The 22,714-nt window shown below is 40.3% G+C and overlaps 1 protein-coding gene across 2 annotated transcripts in view; it reads right to left on the reverse strand.

Annotated features, from left to right (window-relative positions):
* Nucleotides 1-306: 306 nt before the first annotated feature.
* LOC131256980 (RNA polymerase II C-terminal domain phosphatase-like 4) overlaps nucleotides 307-22,714 on the reverse strand; it is a 53,323-nt gene continuing 30,915 nt past the window's right edge. For both annotated transcript variants that reach the window (XM_058258117.1, XM_058258115.1), the window contains 4 exons: nucleotides 13,651-13,940; nucleotides 2,211-2,399; nucleotides 2,093-2,131; nucleotides 307-790 (listed from right to left, as the gene is read on the reverse strand). In XM_058258117.1, coding sequence (XP_058114100.1) covers nucleotides 467-790; nucleotides 2,093-2,131; nucleotides 2,211-2,399; nucleotides 13,651-13,940 — 842 coding nt within the window. In that variant the 3' untranslated portion in view covers nucleotides 307-466. The remainder of the gene's footprint in view (nucleotides 791-2,092; nucleotides 2,132-2,210; nucleotides 2,400-13,650; nucleotides 13,941-22,714) is intronic.

Genomic DNA, 22,714 nt, shown 5'->3' on the forward strand with positions numbered 1-22,714 from the left:
TTGCACATTTCAAAAGGATTAAACCAAACTTACAATGCATGGGGGATGAAAAAACACCCCATTAATGGGATTAGGCAACCATAAGGCCATGTTTGGATGCATTCTTTATTTGAATTGTAATATATTGTTCAATAAAATGGAAACGACCAGACTGCATTTAATCACAAAATTGAGGGCTACTTCCTCATTGTTACTAGTAAGGTAGTTGCAATTTGGCCACTCTCTCTCTATTGGACTAATAAATACAAATTCAATTGAATGGTGCATCCAAACACGGCCTAAGTTGAAATGTTTTTGAGACGCCACTAAAAGGAACACAAGGAATTGAACTATTAGCACCGTTGAGATGATACAAATATTAGTGGCAAAACAAGAATCAAATCATCCTACTCAATGGCCACCATTCTACTGACAGTGCCAATCAATGCTACATACGGATATCAATTTCCATGATTGTGTGAGGCTGTTAAGGTAAGTTTTTTACTTTCGGTTGACTTTCGACTGGGTAACCCTCTTCTGGTTGCCGTTGCCATAGGTAATGGGCTGCCTCAATCCACCGCGGATGAACAAGGAACTTCCCTTGCTGCACTGCCCATCGTGCCTTTTCTGTTCCACTGTCCGTTGCGACCACGTGCGTTACAGATGGCTCGAGCTCCGTTGAACATGTGGCACCCAACTGCTCTGCCATCTTCCAAAGCTGGTGATTCTCCGCCTGGAACTTGGTTGGGAATACACGGCTGAAAACTAATTTACACCCGCTGAAGATTTCCCTCCTTACCATGCTCAGCAGCTGCAAACATAACCCACGTGGTCAGTTGAGCTTTATTAATAACCTTTGGATATGGCTAAATCCATCTGACTACCAAAAAAAAAAATGGATGCCCTGATGGCAAATGTACAATACAGCCCGCCCCCAACCAACCAAAACAGCTGATTTCACACAGACAGGAATCACTATACCACTTTACACAGTTGCAAATGACAAGGCATCTATTTAGTATTATTTTATATGGCCCAAAAGTCATGTATCATCAGACAGTTTTGACCATACCATTCCCCTGATTTCATCATCTCCCCAGTGCAATATGGTTTGCATGTTTGCCGGTCACTAAATGGAGGCAACTATCAACAGTAGGCATGGCATACAGGTATAGCAATCAAGACCAACCAAATCATCAGAACCATTGTGGACAGATTGTTGCCCAAGAATCACGCTAATCATATGATCATAACCATCCGATCTCACCTCACTGAATTTGGAATGGTGACTGTTTCTTATTGCCCATTTATTTGATGGCCAGCAATCAGACAGCAAGGTACATACGATCAGTATGGATTGAACTGCATGTGTTTCACATGTATTGAAATATGGTAAAAGGATTGCCACAGTTTGATTAGAGTGTGTCCAGTCATAGGGTATTTTTTATGCCTAATGAATTTGTTTTCATTTCTTTTGGTCATGTGTATAGGTTTAGTTCACCTAGAAGGCAACAAACGGTTGTAGGCGCTCAGTTCTCCTTTTTCCGAGGCTTGCCACCCCCATAATCCCCTCCCCACACACCTTTACACACAGCACACAAGCCAACTTAACACGTGTGGGATATCTGTGTCATGCATCGGTGCCCCCCAATGTGAAGGGGGCCTGGCCCAAAATCAGATCAGTTCACTCATCAGGCAGGCCATGCATGTTTGCTGATTGTGGACTATCAGCAATTTCTAAACAGTCCATTTCTTTTAATACAGAGGTCACCCACCCAGACTAATTTTTGCACCCCGCCACCTTCATGTTGGAGACCACCCTGTGCACTGCTCAGACATCCCACACCCAAGTCAGGTGGCACATGTTACCTGAAAAGGCATGTGTATAGAGAGCACTGCAGAGGTGTGTGTATAGAGAGCACTGCAAAGGTGCTAGCAAAACTTCATTTTACACAACAGTGGGGCATGACACAGAAGCCAATGAAGCCAGATCCATGGAAAGTTGAACCGATGACCATGGCATCAACCATTGTGTACCACTGTTTCCCTTCAGCACAATACACAAGCCAGAAAGGTAATGTAGCTGGTTCAAAGTTCCATTGGTTAAAATTACCTTTCTCACATCTCTGCTTGAGACATCCATACCATCATCCTGCAACAAGCCATCTCATAAGTGAGAACCGAGGAATATCAACCAGATTTTCCAATTTGAACAAAGCACAAAAACTAACCGGATCAAAAAACATTTGGTGGACACGCTTGAGAACTTTAAGAACTGCCGCAAGCACACCATCAGCCTCGCTTTCATCCCTCCTCAGCTCTGACAAGGACCTACCATTGAAGCCAAATTGGCGGGAGCTCGAGGCGAAGAAATGATATCTTTCCATCAGAATCAGGTTCTCTTTGTGCTTCTGCCATACCTACAAAACAAACAGTAATGGACGTCTTTTGCATTAATGGTCTGTTTGGATGAGCAAGCAAATTGAATTGTGATAAATAGTTTAGTAAGGAGAGAATGAGAATACTTTTGCTTCTTTGCATTCAAACTGAAGGCCCATCCCTCAAAAAAGAAATGGACTTGAAAGAAATTTATTGACAATTTAGAGTAACTTTTTTTTTTTTTGGGTTAGCTTGTTAGTACACACCCATGTCAGTACACACACTCCATGTTAGCCACCCCTACTACGGATCGATACCAAGACCTCAAGTGTTGAAACGAGGTATCTCCACTCAGTCTGCCAGTTGAGCCATGGATCTGGGTGTTTTCAATCATTAGTTTCTGTGGGTTGGCTTGTTAGTACACACCCATGTCAGTACACACACTCCATGTTAGCCACCCCTGCTACGGATCGATACCAAGACCTCAAGTGTTGAAACGAGGTATCTCCACTCAGTCTGCCAGTTGAGCCATGGATCTGGGTGTTTTCAATCATTAGTTTCTGTCATTTCCAGTAAACATCATTAGTTTCTGTCATTTCCACTTGATTGAAGTGAATTTCATAAGTCTGTTTCAATCATACATCAAAACACAGCCTATGCATGCAATGAAACAGAAGATACTCGCAGAATATTGCAGTATAGCAAAATCATTGACCAGAGTACATAATTCTCCTCTTTTCCTCCAATTTCCTTGGACCCTGGCCTTGAATCATTTCAAGTGTAAGATTCCAAATGAAAAAAAATTCTTCCATACTTATATTTCCCAGCACATTAAAAAGCATCATTATTTCCCAATTGCCATTTCATGAGTCTCACAGCAAGTTGAACAGCATCCTGCACTTCTTCTTCTTTTCTTTTCTTTTCTTTTTTTCTTTTTTGCTAGGGCATCAGTGCCACTACCGCTTCAAATGCTATAGCAAGGAGACTTCATCTCAGGACATGCCTCAGGAGAATGGGTACACCACCAACTCAGGAACCGGATGCACCTCCTACACTTATCTGCCTTTTGTTCTACTAATAGCACATGCACCTGTCTACATGCATAGCACAAGTACCAACACATGCAGCATCAGAATTGATCATTAGGTGGGCCCTACCTTGTAGATGACCTAGCCCCAAAAACAGGCTAACTCTCTCGCCAAAGGGTCCCACATGTACGAAAATAGAGATGTAAAAGACATAATGTCAATAGTCCATATTCAACTTGCCAAGGACAAATAACAGTAGCCCCGACTCTAGAGCAATATGCTGACCTATCCTTACATAACTTACAGGAGAAGTTATGGGTGTATGTTTCTTTACACGATTGAGGAGTAGTTTATGTTCTCTCCAGTATGTATAGCAACTTGCTGACATCAACAACTGTACAATCTGTACTGACAAAGTATCACAAGAATGGTATGATCTGAACAAGCTCGATTTAGATGAATAGTGATGATTTTTGTTGAATTTTTTGGGCTGATTTGAGGTAAGTTTCTAGCCAATCTAATCAATCTCTGCGTCCGAGGAAAATGCCCTAAATCACTTTTTTTTTTAGATTTCTTCGAAATCAGATGATGTTTCGTAGTAAATTCAGCATAGGGTAGGTTGGTTTTACCCTCATAGGTCATGTCTATCCATAGACATGTGTTGCTTCATTTTTACTTTCCTTTGGACTTTCAAATGATTTTGGGGACCAGCTGCACCATTTTTGGGTTTTTAGCCAACTCGAGCTATACACCATCAGGTTGGTGTATATTCAACAGTTGTTTGAGATTATCATAAGCACTATTTCAGTGCTTTGAATGGTTTGTGGAGGTAGTGTTTCCTTGTTGGTGATTTCAGACTGTTTTGAGGTGTAACACTTTACACCATATGTGGTGTATGTGCAGAATTTGCATGGTCTGCTTTTGGGCCTTTCTTTCTTGAGTTGGGTGCTGTGTGCAAGAAGTCTTGAGTTTAGGTGCTAACATGGAAGATAAACTCTCTTCCGAAACTATGGTGGGATCTAGTGATTCCCAGACTTTGTTGATTGCTACTATTAAGTTGAATGACAATAATTATTTGCAACGGCTCAATCAAGTTTGTTTTTGAGAGGTAGAGAAAGGAATACATATATTTACAATGAAGCACCCAACTCTAAAGATGGGAATTTTAAAACCTAGACTAAGGAGAAGTATCAAGTTATGACTTGGTTACTCAACAGTATGGAGCCTTTTGTGAGCAACTCAATCATATTTCTGACATCAGCCAAAAAGATATGTGATACGATTCGTGACATGTATTCAGAGGTTCATAACATATACAGGGTGTATGAGTTGACCTCAGATATTAGTAAATTCCAACAGAACTCTAGACACCTAGAGGAATATTTCACTACACTACAGGATATGTGTGATGAGTTAGATCTTCATCACCCTCTTCCATCCCATTGCACTCAAGATTAGGATTTCATCTAGAAGTGATGAGAAGAGACTCAAATTATGCAGTTTCTTTCTGGGCTGAATTCTGGGTATCAGGGTGTTCATGATCTATTGTTATGGATCAGATTATTGTTATGGACTCCTATAGCTGCTAATAAACTGCTTTCACTGCTAGGAATCGACTTTCTTACAACCCTGGCTCTTCTCCCACCCACTACTGGATCAGTGGGGGCATGTATTGGATGGTGAAGAATAAAAAATATCAAATGGTCCTATTTCAAAAAATAAGTGTCCGTAAATTGATGATTAAAATCATTCAAAGCATTTGATTTTGGGATTGTGACTTAGCAGCAGCAGTCCCATAATTTAATTGGTTAATTTTGAATTAATACATACCTCGTGTACAATTTCTTTTAGGGCCCGAATTAGGTGGGACTCAGATTGCGTAGCGTAGCACATGCCATTGACTTCAATGGTGTGTAAGGCCATTAATGGGCCGAGCTGGCCGGCCTCGGGCCAGGCTTGGGGTGGACTACCAAGCCTGAGGGCTAGGTTCAGCCTTAAATTTTGAGCCCGTTTCCCAAGCAGGCTGAGCTTGGACTTAGCTGTCTAAAAGCCCGTCAACCTGACCTGGCCCATTAGTGCAAAAATTCAAAATTTAAACCTAAGAAGAAATCAGGTGGAGAGAAGACGATCGACAGATCCATAAGCTCTAAACTCTTGTTCTTGGTGCTGTTGATCCTCTAATGCATGAGCGCAACATCCAACATCATACACAACTGCAATGAAGTCTTCAATAACTGGGAGCCGCTCCATTTTCACTTAAAATCTGGATTCCAGAATTGAGAATACAAGTAAACCCACCTTACATCTCTTTCAATTCCATTTCAAAGAGTCCCAAGTTTTCTCATTCCCCAATCGAACATCATAGCATTTCTTTTGTTTTCCCTTTTAGCTTTTTCTTTGTTCTTTTTTTTTTTCTTTTTTGCAGATTTTTACGTTGTTTTTGCATTCACAGAGCTTAAGCTTCTGTTTTGTTATTCTTTACCAAGTTGAGTGTGTTAATTTCAAGCTTGTGCTTGGACCAAGCCCAGTTTAAACAACCTGGTTGGGCTCAGGTTGGACTATTTTGACCCACCATGGGCCTGGGCTGGGTATAGGCCTTGCTTAAAAAATGTGGGTTGGGCCTGGACAGAGCTTGGCCCGGCTTGTTGACACCCCTTGTGGTGGGTTGACATGGCAAAGTTCCATGGGCCCCATAGTGATGTAGGTGCTAGATCCACACCATTCATCAATTTTGCCAAATCATTTTAGGGCATGAGCCCAAAATTGAGGCAAATCCAAAGCTCAAGTGGACCACACCACAGAAAATAGTGGGAACTATAATGCCCACCATTGAAACCTTCCTAGGGCCCCCCATGATGTTTATTTGCCATTCAACCTGTTCATAAGGTCACACAGACCTAGATGAAGGGAATACGCAAATACCAGCTTGATCCAAAACTTGTCACCCCAATAAGTTTTCAATGGTAGGCATTCAATCCTCATTAATTTGTGGTGTGGTCCACTTGAGCATTGGATCTGCCCCATTTTGGGTTCATGCCGATCTGATAAAATTAATGGACAGTGGGATACAACACATAGATCACGGTGGGGCCCACAAAACTTTGCCACATCAACACACCACCGAGGTTGATGGTGTGTGCAACACTATGCAATCCAAATTCGATTGGATGAGGCACTGTAACAGCTAGTGGGTGAAGCTCTAAACATGGGCCCTACCTCAATGTATGTGTTGTATATCCATGTTGTCAATCTATTTTTCCAGCTCATTTTAGGGCATGGTCCTAAAAATGAGGCAAATCTAAATATCAGGTGGACCACACAGTAGAGATTGAATTCCCACCATTTAGAACCTCTTTGGACCACAAGTTTTGGATCAAGCTGCTATTTGTGCTTTCCCTTCATCCAAGTCTATGTGACCTTATCAACAGGTTGGATGGTGAATAAACATTCCAATGTGCCCTAGGAAGTTTTTAATCGTGAGCATTCAATCCCTACTCTGTGGTCCGCTTGAGATTTGGACTTGCTTCATTTTAGGGACCATGCCCTAAAATGAGCTGGAAAAACTGATGGACGGCGTGGATATACAACACATACATCAAGGCGGGCCCCACGGTCAAGGAAATAGTGCAATGCATTTAGCGGCATACGCCACAAGAGTATTTTAAAAAAATTACTGCTTGGCTGTGCAAGGACCAGTCGCCCTCTTGTTTAAACGCCGAGGGAAGAGAGAGAGAGGGGGGGGTAGCACAACCGCACATGGAAAGAATGAAGAAGAAAAAGAAAAACAGATATTTTTTTCATTTTTTGTAAGGGTTCCTGGGATTGTTACGTAGCACAACCACACATGGGAAAAATGAAGAAGAAGAAAAAGAAGGGCAGTAGCAGTTAAAAAAAGAAGAAAACAGATATTTTTTTCATTTTTTATAAGGGTTCCTGGGATTGTTACGGGAACTGTAACGGCCATTACGATTTGAAAATCTTCTCCTGCCCCATTGCAACCCCATATCACATAACAGTTGTTGCCATTACTGAAATGTATCACCCGTTACAGATGAAACGTAACCATTTTGGTATACCTTGAGTGATACCGATAGAGGCAGTCATGACAATCGTACATGTGGTAGTTGTAATTGCGGCCGTGATGGATCTACTTGTGTTTGTGCTCACTATGGTGGCACAAACCATATTGTTGACTGATGTTGGGATGTTGTTAGGCACCCTTCATCGGCAGGAGTGTATCTTACTGGTGGTGCATCGTTTGAATTAGACAAGACTCCATAGGCTGCTTTTGTAATGCCCTAGGTGATGCCTACCTTGGGTGATTCTGTTACTTCATCTCGAGAGGCCTATAATGCCTTGATGCAAGTTCATGTTCAAGACACGGTTACTATTTCCAGGACTACCATAGCCCAATTAGGTATGGCTCTCCATGTGTTTTCCCCCTCTTCCTCCCAAGTCATTGACTTTGGAGCTACTTCTCATATGACTAATAAGTTTCATCTTTTCAAGTTTTACCAGTTTTCAAACCATCCTAATTTTGTTATTGTTGCCGATAGTAACCAATCCCCCATCTCTGGAACTGGTTCCATCACTCTTTCTCCCACCATGCATCACTCTTCTATTCTACATGCTCCTAACTTTCCACTTAACCCATTGTATGTTAACTCTCTTACGAAGTCCTTAAATTGTTTTGTAACATTTATCCCTTCTCATTGTGTATTTCAAGGCCTCAAGATGAAGTAAACGATTGGTAGGGACCATAAGCATAGAGGAATTTATTTTTTGGATGGCGCACCTACTAGGGTTACTTGTGCTCTGTTGTTAGATTAGGAGTCGTTGTCTAGATGGCATTGACGTTTACGACATTCATCTTTATCTAGGGTGAAGCACATGTTTCCTCCTATTTCTGTTACTCGGCCTTTATGTTGTGAATACTTGTGAATTTTCTAAATATTACAGGATGGTGTTTCCTCTTACTTAATCTTAAGAAGAAATCTAGACCTTTATGAGTTAGTTCATTATGATGTTTGGAATCTTGCACCTGTGAACTCTACTTCAGAGATAAATACTCTATTTCTTTTATCGATAATCTAATGCAGGGTGCATTTTCACACCAGGCTTGAGTGGGGTTGCCTGTGGGATTCAGGAGCACACTAGGGGTGGGCAGCCCGTGTGAGGTGGGTGGCTCATGTGAGGCGGAACCCATGTGATTTGGGGCCCACGAGGGGGGTTCGGCCGAGGTCCCAACCCATGAGATGTGGGGTCTAGGCTATGAGATAAAGGGATTGATTTGCCATGCTCTAAATAGTTCAAGCTTTTAGAGCAAGTGGTTAATTGTCTTGTATCAAAGTGGCATTAGAGCAGGAGGTCTCATGTTCGAGACTCCTCACCAGAAGTGATTAATGCAGGGGCATTTTTACACTGAGCTCGAGTGAGGTTGCCTGTGGGATGCAAGGGCGCACTCGGGGTGGGCAGCCTGTGTGAGGCGGTACCCATGTGATTTGGGGCCCACGAGGGGGGTTCAACCAAGGTCCTAATCCATGAGATATGGGGCCTAGGCTATGAGATAAAGGGATTGATTTACCATGCTCTATAAACAGTTTGAGCTTTTAGAGCAAGTGGTTAATTGTCCTGCATCATAATCATTCTAGGATGACTTGGATTTATCTCATGAAATTTAAATATGATGTATATGATATGTTCAAGGCCTTTCATAATGAAGTTACCACTCAATTTCAATGTTTAATTAACATTCTGCATTCTGACAATAGTGGTGAATATATGTTGAAAGCATTTTGATCATTTTTGCAAGACAATGGTATTTTCTCTCAAACTTCATGTCTAAGGACCCCCTAATAAATTGGTGTTGTTGCGACGAAAAATCATATTCTTAAGGTCATGCATGCTCTCCTTCTTTGTATAATCCTAGACATTTTTGGAATGATACATTGCTTACTAGTATCTTCCTCATTAATGGAATACCATCTAGAATATTATTAAATAAGCCCTTGGAAATCTTGCATCCACATGACGAAGCTTTTTCCTAACCTCCTAGGGTTTTTGGGTGTACATGTTTTGTTAATATTCTCGATGGTAACTAATAATGATAATTTGAGTCATTGGCCCGTAATGTGTCTTCTTGGGTTATTCTCATTCCCAAAAGGTTTAAAAATGTTATAACCCTCTTTAACTTGTAAGAGATATATGTAAACCGATATCACCTTCTTTGAGGACATTCCTTATTTCTCTCCTGAAAGGCATTCGGTGCATGATCCTCTAACTAGTCAAGGGGAGCTTCCGCCATATGACTCTACACCTCTTCCAATCCCTTGATGAAGCTCCCACTCCTCCTGGGTCTACCAAGCCCCTTCTTTCGTACCAACACTGATAGAAATCCTCCACAGATCCACCCTCCATTCCTGCTTCCGCTAGTGGTTCAGATACTATCATTTCGTCTCTTGATGATCTTCTCATTGCCTTGCATAAGCCTACTCATTCATGTACTAAGCACCATTTTAATAACTTTGTTTCCTTCCAGTATCTTCCTCCTCCTCTCAAATCCTTTACAGCCTCCATATCCCTCTTGTGTTCCTCATTATCTGAAGGAGTGGACAAGCTATAATGGAAGAGATGCGAGCTCTTGAAACAAAAAATAATACCTGGGAGTTAGTTCCATCACTTAAGGGAAAGCAGATCATTGGATGCCGTTGGATTTACACCATCAAATATCTGTCAAATGGTTCTATTCATAGATAAGACCCAGTTAGTAACCAAGGGTAATACAAAAATATATGGTGTGGATTATTTCAAGACCTTTTCTCCAGTGGCCAAGCTTAACCATGTTCATGTAATCATTTTCTTAACAGGAAATTTATCTTGACTATTATTCAAAATGGATGTGAAGAATGCTTCCTTACAAGGTGATCTTGAGAGGAAGTATACATGGCTCAACCACCGGGGTTTTGTTTGCTTGGTGACTCACATCTTGTGTGTTGCCTGGAAAAAAAAAAACATTATCTATGGCCTTAAGCAATCTCCTTGAGCTTGGTTTGGCAAGTCTAGTCGCGTTCTTTGGATTTTGAATTTGTTTGCAACAATGCCAATCATTCTGTATTTATTTGCCATTGTTCCATTGGAGTTATGACTTTGATTGCTTATGTTGGTAACACTGTGTTGTCTGGTAATGATATTTCAAATATTGTTGATCTCAAATCCTTCCTCCAAAACAGTTTGAGATCAAAGATCTTAATGCTCTTCGTTATTTTCCTTAGAATTGAGGTTGCTCGGTCCATGTTAAGAATTATCCTCTCTCAACGGAGAAATACTCTTGATCTCTCATCAGAGACGAGGATGCTTGGGAGTACACCCGTCGCTACACCAATGGATGCATATTAAGAAGATTGGCATTGATGATGGGGATCTTCTTTCTGATCCGAACATGTATCGTCGTTTCGTTGTCGACTCATCTACTTGACTATTATGTGGCATGATCTTTCTCATGCAGTGGGTGTCGTCAATAAGTTAATGCATGTTCCTTGTACGGCTCATTTTACTACAATGTATCGGATTCTTTGTCATCTGAAATTGGCTCCTAGCAAAAGTTTTATGATTTCAGAGGCATGGTTATCTTCACATTTCTAGTTACTCTGATGTTGATTTTGCTAGTAATCTTCTTGATCGGCAATCCACATCTGGGTAATACACATCTGCAAGTGGTAATCTTGTCACTTGGAAAAGTAAGAAATAGTCAATTGTTGCTCGGTCCATTGTAGAGGCTTAGTATAGGGTGATGGCTCATGCGACTTGTGAGCTCATCTTCCAACCCTATTATAGGAACTCAGCTATCCTTCTTCAGGTCCCATTACATTACAATATGATAATCAAGCTGCCATAAACATTGTAAGCAATCCTGTATTTCATGAGCACACTAAGCACGTTAAGGTTGATTCTCATTTTATACGGGAGACGGATGTTAATAAGGAAATAGAGACCCTTTTCTTGCTCAAGTGTTTTCACTTTTAGTCAAACCCCCTTCATCATATTCTTGACAAGTTGGGCATGATTAATATTTATGCTCGAACTTGCAGGGGAGTATAGGAGAATCAGTGTTTTAAATAGCGGTAGCGTGTTGCGTAGCGTTCAACCCTCCGTAGCGTGTAGCGAAATAGCATAGCGTGTAGCGTTAAGCTACACAATACTTCTATTTTTAAATTTTTAAATATATATATATATATATGATAAATATTATATAGTGGGCCCACCATAGAAAATAATAAAAATCCACCCCTTCACGCACCTCAGTGGGCCCCACGTGGGCCACACCATAGAAAATAATGCACATCCCACCCCTTCACGCACCTCAGTGGGTCCCACGTGTGCCACACCATAGAAATAACCCACATCCCACCCCTTCACGCACCTCAGCGGGGCCCACGTGGGCCATACCACAGAAAAAAAAAGGAAAAAGTATAAAGAACACCAAACCGACAGTAACTAGCATTTTAAAAGGGAAAAAAATGAGGAAAAAATTGAAAATACCAAGTTATTTTCATTGTACATTGAAAAAATTCAAAAAAAAGGAAGGAGCATACCTATTTTTGTCTCAAGATGAGATTGAATCGCTGAAAACTGTAAATATTGAAGCTACACAGCGATCGGTTTGCCTCTAGAAGTAGTTTTTCCAACTCACGATTGAAAAGTGGGGAGACGAGCAACGTCAGCAGCGTCGGTTTGCGCCTGACAGCTGACTTTCGACCACAACATTGAAGGGTGGGGAGAGAAGCAGCGTCGGCAGCGTCGGATTGGCCCTGTGAGAAGATTTTGGGTCTCCAAATGGAAGGGTGGGGAGAGCAGCTACGTCGGCTGCTGCGGTTTGGGGGTGAAAGCCCTTCAGAATTAGGTTTTTTGTTTTTTAACTTAAGTTTGGCTTGTGGTGTGAGTTCACCACTGTTTCCTGCACTGAAAAACAAAAAAATAAAAATTAAACAGGTAGCGTACGCTACCTGCACTACATGCTACATATCCGTAGCGTACGCTACAACCCCTGTAGCGCACGCTATAGGGGAGAAACGCTATTTCGAACGCTGCGTAGCGAAATCGCTACGCTACGCTACGTAGTGTACGCTACGAACGCTATTTGATACACTGAGGAGAATATATGTGATTGTTTTAGGTGTGTGGGTGTATGTTTCTTTATACTCCTAAGGAGTAGTTTACATTTTCTCTCGAGTTAATATATTAGAGTGTGTGTGTGTGTGTGTGTGTGTGTGTGTGTGTGTGTGAGAGAGAGAGAGAGAGAGAGAGAGAGAGATTGCGTGTGTGAATTTGGCATTGTTTACTAAGGCTGAAAAGTCAAGTCTAGCTCAATAGTCCAAAAACTGAGTGATTATGAGATCCTTAACACCCCCAAGCTACACAATTTACTCTGATTTTCAGTTATGAGGAGTGAACCCCATGGCTCAGTAACTAGAACACTAGTCTGTTGCACCCTACCATGGGTAGAACATGCACCAAAGCTCACCAAGGTTAGAAGATCCCAGCCACCAATTCTAGGTCCTTTTCCATTGAATGTGGATGGTTTTTGTATGTTTATTTGACCATCTATCTGTCAGCCACAAAATGAAATTTCAGGATCTTAAGCTATCTAGGGGATTTTCGGGTTATGGTTTATCCATGGTGGGACCCAGCAGACCAATGGCCCAGATATAGAACCATAGGCTCAAGCTATCAGAACTGAAAAAACCTAGTGTGCTGTGCAAAGCCTCAAGTCAAGGATCCTATAACTGGCAAATTGATCCCCTAGAAATAGTGGAAAAAGACATTCGAGAAATAAAATGGTGGCATTTCTGTAAATAAAACCAAAGGATGCAATCTCTCTAGACTTTCCATTGCTCGTCCCAATTCAAGCAAACTCAATTTGAATTTAGGTTTGTGTGGAATTATCAACTAAATCACAAAACAAGATGTTCAATCTAATTTTCAAAAAAGAGTATTAAATAATTTAAATAGAAAGTGTTACATGGGGCGGAGATGAAGTGCATGCTTTATTAGCAGCTACTGACAACAAGTCAAATCTTTCTATAACCAACAACCATTTTGTGGTTCATCAATAAATTCATTAACAACAACAACTGTTTGGGGGTATCAACAACTGTTCTGAAGTTATGTATTTTATACCACAATGATATCAATGAAAGAATACACAAAAAGCAAGAGGAAAAAAGGAAAGAAAGAAAGCAATGTCCTTAAGGGAAAGTATACTTACAATCTCTGTATCATCAAGGATCACCACTGCACTTTCAGCCCCCAGAACTACATCAAGGCCTTTTTGGTGTCTTGTAGTGCAATCAGCTTGTGAAATTATTCTGGAGCTAAAATACATGTGTCCAGGGTCAAGCAGCTTGGCCATTTCCAGAGCATAAGATCGCTCTGCCATGGTGTATACGTACATCTCGAACATGCTACTTGCTTCTTTCAGGAAGGTGTGAACATATGGCCTTAGCTTTGTCAGCATATGCATATGATCCAATTTGAATATGCTGTTTCTCAAACCATCTACACATATTTGAAAATGTAAAATCATGTAAGAAAAATGCATTACATCTTCCAAACAGGGTCTGCAAATAATGTTCAAACTAGGCATCAATTGCATGGACTTAAAACAAAAAACAGTAATTTTATAATACATCTAAGCAGCAAGTGCATATTATGTTGAAATGTTAAGTTTATCACTTCAAGTTTTATGCGTTGGAAAACTTTTAGGAAGGGGATTCAACACAATTCTCTAGAGATACCATTTCGAAAATCAATTAGGCACTCAGTATTTAGTCGCAAGGTTCAAAATAATATAACAAATTAACAATTACCAGTGCCATGGGGCTCAGATTGACCTTGGCAGGACGTGGCCTGCCCATATATGCCATACATATAATAAATAAGTAATGTTCAACGAACAGACATTTGTTTTTGTGATGGCAGTGTGCGGAACCTTGCACGAGGTTCGAATCATAACAATGCAGTTACTTTACAAATGGGTGGGTTGAGCTGGGCATTGGATTAGGAATTTGCTAAATGGCTCAGCCCAGAGCATCTCATCTCCAGTCATGAGTAAAGCTTGAGCCTGGCTTCTGGGCCTGTTTAGTCGTTGGGCAGTCTTGGGCTGAACCCAACCCACTGCCACCCACTGTTATTGTGGATTGGCCACAACCCACTACTCATGCTTCAAATGTGATCCTGATATTGAGTTCTTGGAGTTGAATATGTTAAAATTTTAAATTACCAATGGTCTACTTTCAACTAAGCATTATAATGTTAAGACAAGTTCCATACAGCAAGCAATTTGGAGTGTGATCACCACCCACTATAGCATACAAAAGATTTACAGTTGTGATCATATGACTGTCCCAGTATGTTGGCCCCATAGAGTGAAGCATATTGGTCGTGCATGAGTCACAAGTCTTGTGACATGTACGAACTCATGTGCTTTGATGGAAACGAAAGAGAAGACCCTTTTTCGAAGAGAAACTTCGATGAGGAATCATATGATGCATGCCCCCTGCCAGATTTGCATGGCATAAACAGCTTTTCAATTCTCACAAGTGCGGCACATAATTCAGTTATCCAGACTGTTGGCACATAATTCAGTTATCCAGACTGTTGGCCCGTTATGTCCCACCATGGATGGACTATGCCTAAAAAATCCACTGGTTAGGACAATGTTAACCTTTCTATTATGGACCATAAATATATGGTTAAAAGAAATATAGCAATGGTCCACATTCCATTGAAAAAAGTCCTAACAGTCCTCGTTGGGATATCATAATAGGAGAATGCTCCATAAATAACAGAGCTCAACAGAGCAAAGGTTTGAGTCACCGAACCTTGGACCCTACTTTTAATATTTGTAAACACATGTATACTATGCAAATATGTGGTCCAAATATCATATTATTCCTTGACTTTAATAATCCAGCAACACGTGGTGGGTCTTTTTTGATAATCTAGGAAGGTATGATGGTCCACACTTAGTGCACGTGCCAATATGGAATATGTGCATAAGATCTGTGCTTCCATCAAGTTCTACACTGTTTAGAACGTGTGGCCTGACATTCAATCCTTTTCACACCTCAAATGGGCCACAGCATTAAACAATAAAAAGACAGTAATGTGGAGCCATTTTCACACCGGGCTCGAGTGAGGTGGCCTATGGGATGCGGAGGCACACTCGGGTTGGGCGGCCCACAGAACCCATGGATTTGAGGGTCATGTGAGGTGGGTGGCTCATGTGAGGCAGAACCCATGGATTTGGGGCTCACGAGGAGAGTTCGGCCGAGGACCTAACCATGGATTTGGGGCATGGGCTATGAGATAAAGGGATTAATTCTACATGCTCTATCAGTTCGAGCTTTTAGAGCAAGTGGTTAATTGTCCCTGCATCAAATTAGTATCAAAGTGGGAGGTCTCATGTTCAAGACTCCTTACAGGGGTGATTAATGCGGGGGCATTTTCATACCAGGCTTGAGTGGGGTGGCCTGTGGGATGCGGGGGCACACTCAAGGTGGGCGGCCCACGGAACCCATAGATTTGAGGGCCATGTGAGGCAGGTGGCTCGTATAAGGCAGAACTCATGGATTTGGGGCCCACGAGGAGGGTTCGGCCGAGAACCTAACTCATGGATTTGGAGCCTAGGCTATGAGAAAAAGGGATTAATTCACCATGCTCTATCAGTTTAAGCTTTTAGAGCAAGTGGTTCATTGTCCTGCATCAGACAGCCGAAAATTTGTGTTTTAACAATCAATTTACATACTAATTGCAACCCTCCTGAGAGTGAAATAGCTTGTTTTTTTTTAAGGGCAAAGATCTTAAGCTTGTTTCCGACCAGATGGAAAGCTCAAATCCACTTGTGTTCATACTAGCATTTGTGGCTACACGTGGATGGGCAGGACTCCAAGCACATTGAATTAGCAAACCTCAAATCAAACAAATTTCATCTTCTAGGAAGTTCTTTCATGTTTCAACAAAGTCTCATGCCCTATACAAATGCATACAAAAATTGTTCACGCCGCAATGCCATACCTCAAATTAAACAATACAAATAGTGGGACATACTGTCGACGGAGCATAGCCCATAAATCAAATTGATTATATGATCATGATCCACGACCAGTGTTGTCAAAAGCCTACAATTTATGATATACAATTTGAGTCGAATCTTAAGCAATACGATTTAAATCCCACCTTGAATCCCTTTCTAAATGAATTCTACGATTCTATGATTTGAATCTTACGATTTACAAGTTAAATCCTAATTTACAAATCAAATTATACTCGTTCTCTTCTATCTTAAGCTTCACTTGGCTTCCATTTTATGTTTTTAAATTGGTGGGGGCTTTAAGAATCGTTTAGAAAAGGTAAATTATTTTATTTTTTCCTCTTTATGATCTATATTCTCTTCAACGTTAAATCATGGAGGTTTTTTTTTTATGATTTTGTACCTCTTAACTGGTTGAAACACCAAATTAATATGACTTATTTGGAATGTTTTTATGGATGGTTACAATCATGTTGACTTATATTGTGGAATATATATATATTGTGGAATAATGGTTAGAAATCAAAATATTTTTTTTCTTAGATCTATAGCATCGAATGCCGCTTTTCCAACATGATTCTAGATTCAAGAAAGGTAACAAGAACATTAAAGGATCCTTACAAATTTTTTAAGGGAAATTTCTTGAAAGACTAAATAAATAAAGGAAATATAAGAATTCTTTAACACTATCATGACATGGTATTACTTGGTGCATATCGATGGCAAAAGGATGATTCCTAAGTTCAAAAAAAATTAAATTAAATTAAATTAAAATTAAAATTAAAATTTTTATTAAAAAAATCTGATTTCTTTATATTTTCAATCTTTTAAGAAAATTATCGAAAATCTTATGATTTACGATCCGATTTGTGATTCGATACGATTCAACCCTTGTTACGATTTGCAATACGATAACGATTTTAACAACATTGTCCACAACTAGAGTTGCACAAAGAGTGAAGTGAAGTGGCAGTAGACTCAAGTGCAGGTGCAGGGAAATGTTTGTTTCAAAATGTAAACAAGTATAAATGGGTAGGAAGGAGGAGCAAGAGCAAGAGGCCGAAGTGTGATTCAAAGCAGGAGTGGTACCTAGTTAGAAGGATCCTACAACAAAGCCCACAGCGAATGAGCAATTTTTTTTTTGATAGGCATGTTGGTATCGAACTCGAGACCTCATTGTGGAAACACGCCCTCTCTACCATTCAGATACAAGCTCAAACCTTTGGCATTTGATTTTTAAATTTTGACCATCTATTAGATGTCAAACTCTTAGCCAATTATGACCATTTGTTTGAGTTGATTTTTTGTGTTATGACCTTTCTATAGTGAGACCCATGTACAAGTAGAGGTAAGCTTATGCCACACGTTTTTCAGTCCATGTGTATGGAGAATCACACTCTCTCGGAATAGCAACTTGTACTGTGAAAGGTCATATCTACTAAAATAACACAAAAAAATCTACTAAATACCCCCAAAATCTTCATTCATATCATCCACATCAGCCCCCTATCTTCCAAAAATGGTAAATGTGCTCTCTGACATTTAGGCCCCAAATCTTGCAACAAACAACCCAAAATCAGCACATGTTGGCCCTATGGCAGGCCATCGGCCTACATCAATATGCATTCTCAGATCAATTTCTTTGATCTATCTTTGAAGCCCATCCTTGAGGTAGATATAGGAGAAACTCCCTCTCCACATCAATTTTTCATAAGAAGCCTAACACCCACAAGCTCCAACGTGATCGCATTCATTACCAATTAGAATTTCACTAGGATTTGGTGTCCATTTTTCGAAGGGTCAACAAATTTTTAATAAAAAAGAGACCCAAAGCACATAGAAAAGAGACGATGTGGCATCATCCAATTAATACAAAGGAGGGGACTTACCCTAAGATTCCTAAAGTAAATCTAAAGGCATCTACGAAATCCTTCGACAATCAAGCCAGTTGGCCTTATGAAAGATCACTCAATAACATTAAGAAGTAAATTGAACTCGTACATTCCTAAATCTAGCTTCTCCACTTGGTGAAATAAAATGAACTTGTACATTCCAAAATCCATCGTCTCCACTTGGTGTTGAGACCCACCCAACTAAGCATATAACCAACGAACTTCCAATCAACGAAGTCGTAGGCTTTTTCCATGCCTAACTTAAGGATGATACCAACTTTGCCTGATTTATGTCTCGAGTTAGTGCACTCATGGGCAAACTAGGGCAGTGTGCAGGATTTGCCTTCCATACACAAAAGCACCATGTGCCTTCAAGATAATCACTGATAGGAACTTTAAAGCCCGGAAGCTAGAACTATAGCCAAAATTTTATAGGCCACCTTTTAGACTGATCGGTCAGTGATCTTTCAAACTTCCAATCATCCAAGCCATAGGTTTTTTTTCCATACCTAACTTAAAAATGACACCAACTTTGCCTGATTTATGTCTTGAGTTAGTAGACACAGTACACTCATTGGCAACTAGGGCCATGTGCAAGATCTGCCTACCATGCACAAAAGCACCTTGTGCCTTCAAGATAATCACCCCTAGGGCTTCATGAAAGCCTGAAAGCTAACTTTAGCCAAATATTGAAGGCCACCTATCAGACTGATCAGTCGGTTGTTAGATTGATCAGTTCAATCTCTGCGAACCTTTTTTAGGGACTGGGAAATGAAGAACATGCTGATATCCTCTAATAATCTCCCTCGCTCAAAGAATTCAAAGATGGACAACACGTCTCCCTTAACATCCTCCCAAAAAACTTGGAAAAATCCAATAAGGAAACCATCCAAACTTGGAGCTTTGTCTTTGCTAGGGCTATTCATAGCTTCCAACGCCTCCTCAAAAGGTCTTTCCAGCCAAGCGGCTTCAGTCTTCTATTTTATTAGAAACCATATTCCCAACCTAAGCTGAATCCAACTATCATTAGTTAAGATATCAGAATAATATTAAAGACAATTATCTCATAGATAACATCTTTCTCCTCAATTCTCTGCCCATTAACCAAGCGACTGTGGATGCGGTAACTTCTGGCATTAGCAATGCCATGGAAGAATTTTATATTTTTTTCACCTTCTTTAACTAAACTTTCCTGGGAGAATTTTATATTTTTTCACCTTCTTTAACTAAACTTCCCTGGATCGCTTACACCATTCAATTTCTCATTTCGTGTTCCTTCTAACTCAAGATTCAGGAGATGACTCTCCAAGAAATCCTCTTCGAATAAGGGATCATTTTCTTCTTTTCTGTAAATAATTTGAATGGCCTCTAGTACTCTTGAGCAAACCATGTTAGACAAGAACAAGAAAAGCTTCTTCCCAATGAGTGCATACCACAAACCTACCACCCCTTAACTTGGTAGCTCCTTGTTGATTAGACCATCTCAATTTAACCATGCTGCGCTTTTTTTAGTAATTTGTCTACTCTTTGTATTTTTCATCAACAAATATCTGCCCTTTTTTTATAAAAAAAAAATATATATATTTTAAAAAGACGATGTAAATTTGGCTCCCATGGGAAATCAATGAGATCTTGTCATTCAACCCAATAGGAAAATTCACACATACTTCTTGCGTTGATGGATTCATCCAAATTCTCCTGAGGGAATCTAGTTACATTGAAGTCACCACCTATGCACCATGGCACAAACCATTTGTTGCTAATCCATGCAATTCATCCCAGAGCTGACTGTCGCTAGGATCATTAGAGTTGTAGTTGCAGACATCCGTAAAGGCCCACCTTTGACAAGAGCCAATACTTAAGAACAAAACTGTAACAAAAGAATTACCAAGACACCAATCCTCTTTAACAAGCAAATCAAAGTTCCAAACCACTAGAATAACACTAGAAGCCCCAGTGATATCCAATCATAGCTTTTTCCACCCCATACCAAAGAAACAGAAAGATCCATCTCGTACTTGTCTTTTAGTCTCTTGGAAAGTAGCCAAGTGAACTTTTTGCAACTTCAAAAATTGCCTAAACTGACTTTTTTTATTCAGGCACCCTATCTCTATCACATTCAATGAATCATTTAGCATGGTTGTTAATTCCCTTTCCTTGGTCCAAGCCTTCTGTACCTTTAGTTGGAACTTGGAAGAACCCGTTAAATAACCCTTAGTTACATCACGACCAATATCTCTCGTTAAAACAACATGATTGCCATGGTTGATTGAAGAGGATAGTTTGAGGAGCTCTATTTTACGACACTACGGGGTCACGCTGATGTGTGATGGGTGGATAGGACCGACAAGGATGTTCATCCTAAATTTTATGTCTGCACCATATTCTTAAAGCCGATGAATACAACGAATGAGATTATTAAAATAAAATAAAATAAAGCTCAAGTTATATCTATGCGTTGATGGAGGTTGGGAGGAAGAATGCTGTACAATTTGTCATGGACAATGGGAGAGCATTTGTGAAGGTAATGAAGGAGTTGATGAAAAAGTACAACCTATACTAGAACCCTTATGCAGCCCATTACATTCTTTTTTTTAAAGACAATGCAGCCCATTACATTGATTTGATACTTGAGGCAATAGGTGCAGTCAAGGGGGTGATTGTCAATGCCTATGCAATTACAAATTTCATCTACAAACACACCTATATATTAGCCGAGATGGCGAGAAGTGTGGTGGCGATTTACTGCTGCTTGGGCGACACAGTTTGCCACAAATTCTATCACCCTCAAAAGCCAACTAAAACACAAGTAGGAGCTAAGAGAACTCTTCAACTCTAGGGAGTATTCACAATGGATTCAAAGCAGCAACAAAGCAGCATGGAGGATTAAGGAGATTGTTTTAAGCAGCTCCTTCTGGGAGCGCGTGTGTAATGTGTTGGGTATTCTAGAACCCATATATAGAGTGCTAAGGACAGTGAGAAATGAGACATATCCATCAATATGTTTTATATATAAGCCCATGTGATACATGGAGGTCATTAAGGGTAAAGCCCTAAATTCATATCAATGGTGCATGAAATAATTGATGACCGACAGAAAAGGATTCTCGATCACCCATTTCAAAAGGTTGGTAAATAATTAGCTTTAATTTCTATATGTTTCGATGCTTTACTAGTTGCTTGCATAGCATCAACTTGTAGGGTTCTTTTCCTGATACTAATATGTGAATATGTGCATCATTTTGGGTTTCAGTAAACTTCTTAAACCAGGAGTGTCATTATAGCCATGGCCTTGGTGTGGATAACGACTAAAAGGGCATGTTGCATGAGATCTATGAGAAGTTATTCCCTAATTCTCCAAGGAAAGCCCATTTCGAGAACGAGGCAAACACGTTTTGCATTCAATTCATAGTTAAATTCCTGCAACACTTTATACTAACAATTACAATTAAATGCCATCAACAAGTTGTCACCTTCCAGGATGTAGAGGGAATGGTTGGATGCGAGGCCGCAAGAGAGTCAAGGAAAACAATGATGTCATATAAGTTGTTGCATTAGTTAAAAGTTAGTTCTCACATTTTAAAATTACATGTAGGACTAATGAAAAAAAATGATTAATTTTGCAGCATACTGTGAGACACTGCAACAGCTAGCATTCAGCATACTCACAAAGATGGTATCTTCGTCACCATGTGGGAGAAATTGGAACACATTCTCTCTCATTCACACAAACAGGCAAAACAAATTGGGTTGCGAGAGGTTCCGAAAGCTAGTATTCTGCACTATAATATGAAGATTCAAGAGAGGCTTCGACAGGTTGAAGGTGCAAGAAAAACAGATAAGGACCCATTACATTTAATGATAATCAGTATCATGCATTTTCTATGAAGGAGATGAAGAAGACCCATTTTATGAGTGGGTTAAGTCAAACGACTTTGATCAAGTAAATGGCCAACTAGAACTAAATATAGCAACGAGGCAGCATCAAAGGGCATTGGAATTGATGCAGTTGTAGAGGAGATTAGAGCTCCCCTGAAGCTTTTGACCAATTGACGAGTACAAGAGGCAACCAATAGCAATTACTATCTCATGGGACACGTAGTGGCCACTCCATCTGACAATGACAACGATACAAAGAGAGACGAAGGTGGCGAGCCTAATGGCGATGGTGGTGGTGGTGGTGGTCGCGACAGGGGTGGTGATGGCAACAATGCATATGATGAGAGTGGCGCAGGACAACTAACCACTTGCTCTAAAAGCTCAAACTAATAGAGCATGGTGAATCAATCCATTTATCTCATAGCCCAAGCCCCGCATCCCATGGGTTAGGTCCTCGGCCAAACCCT

The sequence above is a fragment of the Magnolia sinica genome, chromosome 9, assembly GCF_029962835.1.
Source record: "Magnolia sinica isolate HGM2019 chromosome 9, MsV1, whole genome shotgun sequence".
NCBI lineage: Eukaryota > Viridiplantae > Streptophyta > Magnoliopsida > Magnoliales > Magnoliaceae > Magnolia > Magnolia sinica.